General features: G+C 38.9%; 1 protein-coding gene across 2 annotated transcripts; it reads right to left on the bottom strand.

Moving 5' to 3' along the window:
* Positions 1-4,430: 4,430 nt before the first annotated feature.
* Positions 4,431-10,382, bottom strand: LOC147440636 (cytochrome b561 and DOMON domain-containing protein At5g35735-like). Of its 2 annotated transcripts, XM_086482508.1 has the most exons (4): positions 9,733-10,365; positions 8,191-8,645; positions 6,491-6,739; positions 4,431-4,936 (listed from the first exon to the last, which is right to left on the bottom strand). In XM_086482508.1, the coding sequence occupies exons 1-4, from the start codon at positions 9,947-9,949 to the stop codon at positions 4,589-4,591; spliced, it is 1,269 nt and encodes a 422-aa protein (XP_086338634.1). In that variant the 5' UTR covers positions 9,950-10,365; the 3' UTR covers positions 4,431-4,588. The 2 variants fall into 2 exon arrangements, with proteins under 2 accessions (XP_086338634.1, XP_086338635.1); XM_086482509.1 differs by lacking the exon at positions 6,491-6,739 and having other exon boundaries at positions 9,733-10,382.
* Positions 10,383-11,036: the final 654 nt, after the last annotated feature.

The raw sequence follows: 11,036 nt of genomic DNA, 5'->3' as shown, positions 1-11,036 counted from the left end.
AACTTTTGTAATGTCAGTTTGATTGTACAACTTATTCAAGGCATTGTTGTTATAGTGTTGGACGTCTGATCTATGAGTACAGATTATCGTAGTAGAGTTGTTGATGTCGTCATGCAAATGTGCTTCATCTATAATACATGCACCCAAGTTACAATTGATCTTATATACGACTGTTTTTCTTTCACTAATAAGGGTCAAGAAATGAAGCAATTCAGGGTCCTTTGCATGTCTTATAGAGCATGACATCTTTTACAAAGTTTCATGTAGCCAGTGGACCGAGCTTGTGATATGGCATGTGTTACAAAGCTCCCGTGCGTGACTACAAACTGGGGGTGGTTGGGCAAGATCACTGAGCAAGAGAACACAGTAGTTGTTGAATGGATCTCCCAATGTACTGCTTGTTACATTCACATTTTGTCTTTCGATAAAATCAAAAGTCGTCTGGGTAAACATGGAAAGCTTGTCTATAATTATAATATCTGTTTCTTTTACGTCCAAATATCACTCATTGGTCTCATGAATAGAGAAGGGATACTGTTGATTCGTGGTTAGTATCTTGAACTGGTAATAGACTATAGATGCAATGTTGCTAAGTCTTGTTGCTGCAGCTACTAGAGCGCCCAACAATAATACAGAAGCGAGGGCAGCAAGAGCGTCTATTTCATTTTTCTGTCGACCTCGTAAATCTTTATATATGTGAGGTATGCCGCTGTGCAAGAGGGACATTCTAGGGAGGGGTGATTCTTGAGGATTTTTCTCAGTCTCTCTCTTGACTATGTGCTAATCTCTCTCGATCTTGAAGGCGTCAAAGCTATTCTCTCTCTCGACTAAGGTGGGACTTCAAGAAAAATCACTCTCTCAATTAGGAGAATCTTGGAGAGCAAACAAAGGGAACTTTTTGCAGAGATCTTGAGGTCAATCAAAGCAAGACAATTAGAGCAGAAGTTTAAACCGTATTGTTGGTAATTGAGGCAGAAGGAAAGAGAAAGCTCTTGAGGGCTATTGAAGCAGGGAAAGATCGACATAAAAAGAAAAGGTTTGCAGAGTCCAAGAGGCAATTAAAGCGAGAAGACCGACATGGAGGAAAATATCACCATCATCAACTTAGTGCTGATTAATCATTTTGATAAGTCTCGGAGCCGTTAATGGCCCGCTTAACCTTGTAAAGGGAGCTTAAACTCCTAGTTATTTAGTTAACCCGACTGACGGTTTCATTAACGACCAGCCTTGGATATTGATGATTAAGTGGTACAAGAGGCTTTAATGAAAGTTGATTACGGTGATTGCCAGAGTTGTCAGTGTATGTTGTTCTCTCTCTCTCTCTCTCTCTCTCTCTCTCTCTCACACACACACACACACACACACACACACACACACACACACACACACACACACACACACCTCACAGCCATAGGCCTTGCACCTTCTTGGCTCACGTTTTGAACACATATCCCTCGACAAATTTGGTGAACCCGACGCGAAATGAGCCGAGGTGGGAGGTTGATGTAGTTTATTGAAGATTTCAATTCAAAAGGATATGATGGGAACTGAGCAATTGCAGATTTGCCAAAAATGTTGCAATTAGTTTAGGGATGCTTACTCGAAGTGAAAGCCATGAAGATGAAAAACCAAATTGATGATGCGGTGGAGTTGGCACTTGAAGCCGTACGGGAACAATGTCTTCTTGCATGGTATAAAGCGGAGATAGAGAGTCGAGGATTTCTAGAGGATCGGATGATTGCAATTTTTGAAGAAGTTGTAATTTTTGAGCTTAAAGATAAGGTTTGAGAGCTGGTAGAAACATATCCCACAGAGTGGGACTATTTTGCAGATGGATTTGTTCACGAAAGCTCAAGGTATATTGAATTGACAGTGAAGCAGATTATTGAATGAAGCAAGGTTGCGAAGATGCATCATTGCACACACAAGTATGTGCACGACCAAGTTGACTCCAAAATTGATCAATTTAGGCCAAAAATCAAGCACTCATCATAAGATTAGACATAGATTAGTACAAAAAACTTGATTAAAGTGATGAATCAAACGTATAATAAAGAGATTAAACATACATCACACATCAAAAGTTAGTGGGGCAGGTTATGAAAATTAGTCAAACATTAGTGATTTTCAGTATGAAATTAATGAAAATTAGCATGAAAACGAAGTAAAATTTGTAACAAGTAGTGTGAAATTAGTGAAAATGGGAGTGGAATTGGGGGGATTTGTGGGTAACATAACTCAAAACTAGCCTCAAATTCTAAACACACATGATAAAATTAAATGAAAATTGAGTTACACACACTCAAAACCAACGACATTAGTAATGAAATTACTCTAATCTTTGTATCCTCCACTCTCTATTTTAGGTTATCATCCCCAACGACCGCTCCAAATGTTGGGGATAGTCATAGTATAGGCCAAATCCGCAACTCAAATTCAACAAAACTATCAATTTGTGGCACAATAACCTAGCTAGGGCTTAGAGATACAATCATCATTGGACGCATCGAATGAGAGGATTCAAAAGATGGATTCTTCAATGTAGATAAATATTAACCATGCACTGAATAAATCTAATCACCAATCAAGCATCATGTGCACACATCAATCCCACCAAGGTTCGACTTGTCCCTCTTGATAAGCACATACTAATTGCATTGTTGTTGGCCTTCCCAATCACCACATGCCAACCAAGGTACTTAATCAAAAGCTCCACACACAAGGATGCATGGTTCTTTAGTCTCATTAAACCTACCCATATATGAGCACACAATAGGGCGCATACTCCAATCACAATATCAAGAGTGCACACACACTTCACGAATCAACCTAATTAGAGATGTTAAATATCACAAATTGAAGTACTTATAAAATGATAGGAGTGATCAATAAAAACAAGAAGTCATTACCTCTTTCAAATCTAGAATAATGAGTGTAAAACTACTTCATGACATTAATGAAATGTAGAAAAAACAAGACTAATGAAAAAAGTAGAGATTAAATTATTCAAAATGGAGATTCTCTAATTACAAAGTATTAGCACTAGCTTTCTAAGCATGGATATTAAGCTCAAGGCTAGGCCATCCATAGAATGATTAGAGGATCCTTAGCACTTTAGTGTTGGTTAGCATGATCGCAATAAATGTAAGTGAGTAGCTAGCCAATTCACATTGCTCAATGGCAACTTCCAATAGTAAACTCCATTTGATGATGGTGAGATCGTGTAGATTAGAAAGTACTAAATTTTGGGACTATCGACCGCACGGGGGATTTTAAAGAAATCACTTATATCATGTGCATTCAAAAGGTATTAAAAAGAACTATATACTTGCATGCTTTGAGATAAGAAAACAACCCCTTTTCTTGAAAAACTTTTGGATTTTTTTGAGAATCCAATAAAAAAAACTTGCTACATATGTAAATCTAATAAATTTTTTAAAAAAATTTAAAAAATTGCTCAATGAAAAGTTGTTATTTTGAACTCACATGCTATACTAATATTTTTGATGATTTAGTGTTGAGATGAGCCACAGAAAGAGTCCCTAATTCCAAAAAGGAGGTACAAGATTTAAGGGGCTAAAGACTCGTTCAATGCAATTTTGCACAATCAAGAGGATACTCCTCCATAAAGGTCCTACACAAAAACCCAAGAGACCCAAAGATATAGCCTACCAGTCTTGAACTCTAAGAAATTCCTTCTTCTTATTCACATATTCACACGAGAAAATAAGTTTTAATGTTTTTGAAACAATACCAAGTGACCGCAAACATCTATCTAATAAGCCTTGAGCTTGAGAAAGAGGAAACTAGCATAACCCATCTACCAAGATGCGTGACAAAAAGATTATTTGACATTCCTATTTATTCACAGACTTATGAGAGGAGAACTTAACAAGTTTCAAAGATCTATCATTTAAGTCTTGAGTGCAAGTGATGTTATTCAAGGGCAACTAGGATAACCAATCTACCACACATGGTGATAGACATGCTATTCTAATTTCTTTATTCTTATTGTGTGTGTGTGTGTGTGTGTGTATGAGAGAGAGAGAGAGAGAGAGAGAGAGAGAGAGAGAGAGCATTGATTGCGTCCTTGCGCTCTTTAGCCTAAATGTATAACTTTTCTTTTATCCACTCTTAAAAATTTGAGAAGAAAAAGAAGAAGAGGAGAATTTTAACATCGTAGGAAACTATCCCAAGAGACCTTAAAGATCTATCCGACAAGGAGGGTTGAACTCAAGACCTGTTATGTGAGAGAGAGAGAGAGAGAGAGAGAGAGAGAGAGAGAGAGAGCTTCTTTGCTTTTATCCACTCTAAAATCTTTGTGTGTGAGCACTTGAACTTGCTTAGTTTGTCCTCTTGTCTTATGTCACAAGCACGTGAGTTCATTTTACAATCTAAAGATCGAACTTATAATTGAGGCGGCATTGACATTGGATCGAAGGGTTATTTTGACTGAATTTTCCTCATTTTCCTCATCCCTCAAAGTTGCAAAATTGGTGAAGCTAGAAACCAACTATAGATACAAGGTTTCCAAATTAAGGGATTCTCCGATGTGATCTAAAGTATGTGGAGAATCAAGCTATTTGATCTATACAACCCTAAGAATGTGTTCTGTAGGTCCAAATGTGTCTTTGTTTGTTTCCTTATGAGGTGCATTGGAGTTGGCAGATCTCGCCCGCATCTCGCATTCTTTTCTTTTACCATTGACAAATACCACCCAAGTAATGCATTCAAACAAAATAGATATGGCAGCAAGGGCCACTAGACTGCAAATGAGAGCATGTCGTGTCCATGCCGGAGCACCTAAAATATTCAGTCCTATAAACACATTTACAATTCCCAAGGCAATCAATGCATAGCCCACGCTATGGTGATAAAAATTCCAATATTTCCTAATTTTATGCTCCTTCTTGGGCCTTAGCAATAGAGCCATAACCTGCCAAACATAAACAATAAACAAAAGTATCTCAAAACCAAGTTAGCGTTAAAATAAAATACTTTGAGAAATTTTACAAGATTTGAGCAAGTTGTAAGCATTATTAATGAACCATACCGAATCAAAATAAGCTCAAATAGGCAAATAAGCTCATGCTTAGCATTAAAAAAGCACATAGACTAAGTCGAAAAACGCGTGGTGCATCAATTAGGTGGCCATGGTAATGCCTACACTTGGCTCTTGGCCGACCATGTGACATGGCTAATATTTGGAAGGGATAAGCACCTCCCCCTGTGGGTCCTTTGCTGTGTCGGGAAAAAAAAAAAGCATAGTAGACTAGACCAATCAAGTTCCACTTAGAAAATTGCATGCTCTTGTCGAGTTCCGTTCTCACTAAGGTCAATTGTATTTAATCAGTTTCCAATTTAATGTGGTGTTGAGAAAATGTACCAGCCCTTTACGTCATTGGGACAATAGAGAGAGAGTAATTTGGCAAATCATTGCATTCATCTCATCTTTGGATGTTAAAACTAGGAATTGAAGCAAAAATCATGTTATATGGTGAACCCTTTCTTTCTCACTCTCGCTCAAATACATGTCCCTGAGCAAAAGGTACATAAATTCCTAATTGACCTACTAGTTTCCTTCATGCATAAGAGTGTTCCTACCGTGAACGACTTACTCCTCGGAGGTAAGATCTATAAAAACTTAAAGCCATCTTGTCTCTTCTACCACTTCAGACAAGTTTGGAAGGCCAAGAACCAACGTATGTACGAAAAAGAGCTCGCAAGCCAGCTTCAAAGATATTTTGCCAAAAAGCAGAAAAGTGACCGTTTCCATTGGAAAACACAAGCGCTCTGAAGACTAGAAACAAGCAATCAAAGCCATCTCATGTATGGTATCCTCTAATTATCAATTGTAACTATCTTAGCAACTCCCCTGGGTCTCAAGGGATATGCTGTGGTTGAGGCTCATTGTACATTTTTTGTTGTGCTAATTTAACATCTCCACTCGAAATTGTGAGTGTGGCCAAAAAGAAAGAAAAAAAGAAAAAAAAAGAGAGAGTGCTTCTAGCATAGACCATGTGTTGGTTTATGTAACCATGAACATAGATAGTTCTTTGGTTGTTTAATTTTCCCTGTCCTAGGGAAAAAAAAAAGTGAAAGTTCTCTATGGCCTACATAAAGCTATTGAAAGGAATGTAATAATAAAAGGCTTGTTTGTGAGAGAGAAAACAAGAAAGTAACTAATATTTTATAACATTTATCACAATATAAAATATGATGTTTTTTGAAAACAAGTTCAACAATGAAGTAGTTAGATTATAACATATTCCAAAAGCATAAAAATATAATGACCTAAAAAACACTTGGAAGCATTGTAACGAATCAAGGGGGAAAAAATGGTGAAAAATATGATTAGCTTCTAGTGCATATGATTGGCCCAAAAAGCCTTTACCCTGCATTTTCCCCGCTATGCTTATCTCAAAAATGTAAAAAAAGGTGTTCTCTCTTTGCTAAAGAATAAATTTCTTTGAAACATTTAGAGACAGACCTGAAGTGATGAGAGAGCAAAGAGCACCATCCCAATGTTTTTATGCTTTTTATATACTAGCCCATGAGAGTTTCTCAATAATTGTACACCTGTTGCCCAGCCAGAGACTGCCAAAATGTAACCCCCACATTGCATCCACATATGCATGTAGAACCAGTGGGGGTCTGCGAAGGGTTTGATGTAGCGAGCACTCATTACACCCATGGGGAGGAGAATTCCCCATGCAATTGTGTTAATCACTCCGTGTCTCTGCAATAAAATCACGGTATCAATTGAATGTGATTTATCAACATAGGAATTTTGAAATTATATATATATATATATATATGGATGAACATGCGTATGTTACATACACATACACATGCATGTGTATTAATATGGATGTATTGTCCACATAAGTAAATACAGCTCTTGCATTATATAGCACAAGCATTTGTCTATGTGTATATGCAAACCTACAGCATACACACACATTTTTATTCATACATATGCACATTTTTACTTTTTCTATGTAATAATATACACAAATGCCAAAAATGTGCATGTTTTTCTAGTGTGTTCTATGTATAACATTGAGTTGGTCATATCTTGAATGGTCTTTGAAAAATAAAACCTTAACCCAAGGTCTTAGAAGGTTGCATGTCATTCCCAAAAGCATTTGCTTTAGAGCAACCCTTGGTCCTCGAAAGGACTACTACAACTTCTACAAGAGAAGCAAAAGGGTTCTAAACATCTCAGGAGTGTATCACCCCTTTATGGTGGTGTGAAACCATTGTAAATTAATGCTCCCCTATAGGTCATGATGGGTGCATATTTATGAGTGGCATGGCTTTCTAGTTGGTTCCAATATGGTGCCCAAATGTGGCAAGATAGTAAATCAATTCTAGACGAGGTTGGCAGACTAACAACCTTGTTAAATGTATATACGACTCCGAACTTGTAAACATGTACAAGCAAAAGAGACTTTGTTTCAATGCAACATCTCCACACCAATTTTCTAGGGGAAGTCAGGAGGTACAAAAGAACTTAGAAATTCCAGCATAGTGATGATCAGCACAAGAAGTTTTGGACAGATTCTCACGATAATTCTCACATTGTGGCTTACCTCAACATCATGAGCTTCGAGAGGCACCGCATACCTAGCTAGGTACGATTGGGGGCAGGGGACCGCCGGCCCCCCCACCGGGCCGGCGGTCCCCTGCCCCTAGCTAGGTATGCGGTGCCTCTCTCCCAGAAGCTCACGATGTTATGCATTGTATGAAAAACACTGAAAAGACTCCATTTTTCTACATGAGAAAATTTCTAAATCTTCTTGTGCAGAGGAGTGTCTCTAGCCATGTGTGTGTAAGCAATGTCATCCTTGTCATCATATCCATTCAAATTTGGAGTGTAGATTTTTTTTGCAAACGATTTTCACACTTTGCAAAACCGAAGGTGTGCTAGCGATGTGCATGTAAGCAAAGTGGGGTGATACAAGACAAAAAAATTTGTGCCTAATAAATGATAATCATTACTTTTTTGCTCATGTATAGACATTTAAATTGATTTTCTCCCTTATATGAGAGAGATAATTGATCGTGGATTGCTAAAATGGTGAATGCAATACTGAAAACCAAGCAAGCCTACGAAGACGAGGAAACATTGAGTATATGATCATAACCACCAAGCAATCAAGAATACCAGTATAGAAGAGGCCTTACATTCTTGAGACTTTGGGTGGAGGAAGAGGGGCTTTGGACAGATTGGAGCCCTGAAGACATGTCGATGTGGGCTATCGTGTTGAGGTCGTTAGCTTGCATGGAGTGGGGGGAGGGTTGGAAGGCAGCCACGGATGGGCCGCGGTTCCACACATGGTATAAGGTGGTGGGCATGGAGGCATTGAGCTGCAAAGTGAGGAGCATGGACATGGCTACTCCGCTAATTTGCACGGCTGCGGCCTTCACCACATAGTCTACAGGAGAGCACTGTAGAGGGGCACCACCTAGTGTGGCTCCAGTTAGCTTATAGGGTAGTAATGTGCTCCCATTGGCTGCATTATATGCCACCCATACACTACTCCCCGCCATTTGTGGCTTGCTAGGGTTCAAACCCCATCCGACCCACCCACTCTCCGAGGGTGCCGTTCCTAGAAAGGCCAGCTCCAATTCATAGTATCCTGTGCATTGCCATCCAAATTAAAGTCAAGCATAATGAAAGATTGCTAGCCTTTTGTAACTACATCAAGAATAGTGTAATGTGAATTAAACTATCTTTGTTTTTCTTTTAGATCACAGTCTCTTGATATAATACATCAAAGTGCTAGCAAGGAGTGAGGCATAATCCTACAACACTAATGACCTCTTCTTTAACACTTCACTGTTCCACTAGAAAACTCATTAATTATCAGAACCTTCCACAATTCCTTTTGGTGAGTCTTCCAAAAGCAATTTTTTAATATTTTTACATTGTGTTTCCTCAAAATGTAGGTGGGATTTTTCCTTTTCCTCTTGCTATCAACCGGCATTTTTTGAATTTTCAAAGCAGCTTGATTGTGAGCCGAGATGCACTTTTCGTGAGCGCTAGGAAAGGTCAAACAGGCCAGTCATTATAATAACAAGAGGATCTTTAACCAAATATTCATGGAAAGAGAAGGCAGGGAACTACTTTGTTCAGCCAAAACCGGCCTTTGTTGTATCTTTTTTGGGCCGGTAAACGTGAATAGGACCGGCAGAATTTCAAGGTTGCCTTGAAGAAAGCAGACAACTTTTCTTAAATTCTAGAGTAAAAATCGATAAATCCTCTTGAATAACAGGTATTGAGTTCAACTCTCTTGGTTGGATAGATCTCTAAGGTCTCTTGGGATAGTTTTCTAAGACGTTAAAATTCTCTTCTTCTTCTTCTTCTCTCTCACAAGAAGTTTTGGACAAATTCTCACAATAATTCCCACATTGTGACTTACCTCAACATCATGAGCTTCTGTGAGGGAGGCACCACATACCTAGGTAGGTAAGATTGGGGGCAAGGGACCGCCGGCCCGGTGGGGGGGGCGGTGGTCCACTGCCCCCAATCGTACCTAGCTAGGTATGCGGTGCCTCTGGAGCAGAAGCTCATGATGTTATGCATTGTACGAAAAACATTGAAAAAGACTCCGTTTTCCTACATGAGAAAACTTATAAATCTTCTTCTCTCTCTCTCTCTCTCTCTCTCTCTCTCTCTCTCACACACACACACACACACACACAGTTTGCGCTCTCGTTCTATACCTTGGGTGCTTGATGCGTCATCAGCCAACGTCCAACCAATTGAGGCTCCTTGAGATGGTAAATCCAAGCAGTTGACAAAGGTATGAACGCTGCCATTGAAGCTTAAGGACTTGGAGCAGCAAATTACCAAGTGAGCCCAGTTCATGATGCACATGAAAAACACTCCAACAGAGAGCTGCCACCTTGAAAGCAGCATCACCGGCCGCCATTGCCTCATTTCCAAGATAGAGCAGTGTTGGGCGTCTTGATGAAGCTGTGGTAGCTGCACACAAGAAGAGTCCCACACGAGAAGAAGACGATATTACACTCTCTGTGGCTATAGGCTATATTGGTGACTCGTTCAAAGGTAATTAAAGAAGAGATGCTTTGCAACAGGGGCTTGATTTGTCGACATGTGTAGAGTGAATCCAAAGCCTTGGCATCGTGCAAAAATAGTACAATCTAGCAGCCATCATGCATGCAAACCTGCAAAGGCTTAGCAAAGCTAAGTTGTATGTACAGCCTAAGCCTACCGCTACAGGAGGGAGGGGGCTCTCTTCTCCTGTCAATGATAGATTCCCCCTCCTCCTTTCCGCTTAGCAAATAATTTTATTATTTGTTGAACTTGGGACGCCTTCATCTCACCAACTCTCCTTTCTAACGTTCAACCCTTCGAAATGTGACACGGATTGAGAGCGAAACACTCACTCACTCACCCGCACAATCTTCTCCCCAACCCAACCTTCTCAAGCAATTTCCAACCCCTTCCCCATCCACCACCTTATTATTTCTTCTCCTCACCTTGCTTGCCTCCTAAGACCAAACACCCCCCCCCCCCCCCCCCCCCCCCCCAAAAAAAAATAAAAATAAAAAATAAAATCATTAGGTTGAATTTAACTAGAATTATATAAAACAAAGCATTGTTTGAGAATGTCTCTTTTATTAAGCAGTCGAATATCCTCCTCACAAAATGAAGCAAATAAAAAACACTAGCAAATCTTTTAAAATTTGTAAGATTTTTGAACTAAGTTTTGTCATAATTCAATGGTTTTTCTTATCTTTACCATGGTTTGCTCTCTCTCTATAGATATATATGTGTGTGTGTATGTATGTTTATATATGTATAGACCTTACTATAATTATGCAAGGTGAAGCTTCATTTTAGCATTCTAAATCAAGCCATGTGAGGAAGTAAAATAAAAATATCCATTTCATATTTTAAAACCAAAATAATATTTAATTTAAATCTCAGTCATCAATGAAAACATTGAAAGTTAACTCTCCTCTAGAAATCCCAAAAAAAAAATACAACGTTTTCGCTCTTC

This window comes from Adiantum capillus-veneris, chromosome 15 (genome assembly GCF_014529385.1).
Source record: "Adiantum capillus-veneris isolate H3 chromosome 15, ASM1452938v2, whole genome shotgun sequence".
NCBI lineage: Eukaryota > Viridiplantae > Streptophyta > Polypodiopsida > Polypodiales > Pteridaceae > Adiantum > Adiantum capillus-veneris.
This window is presented reverse-complemented; position numbering and strand designations above follow the sequence as displayed.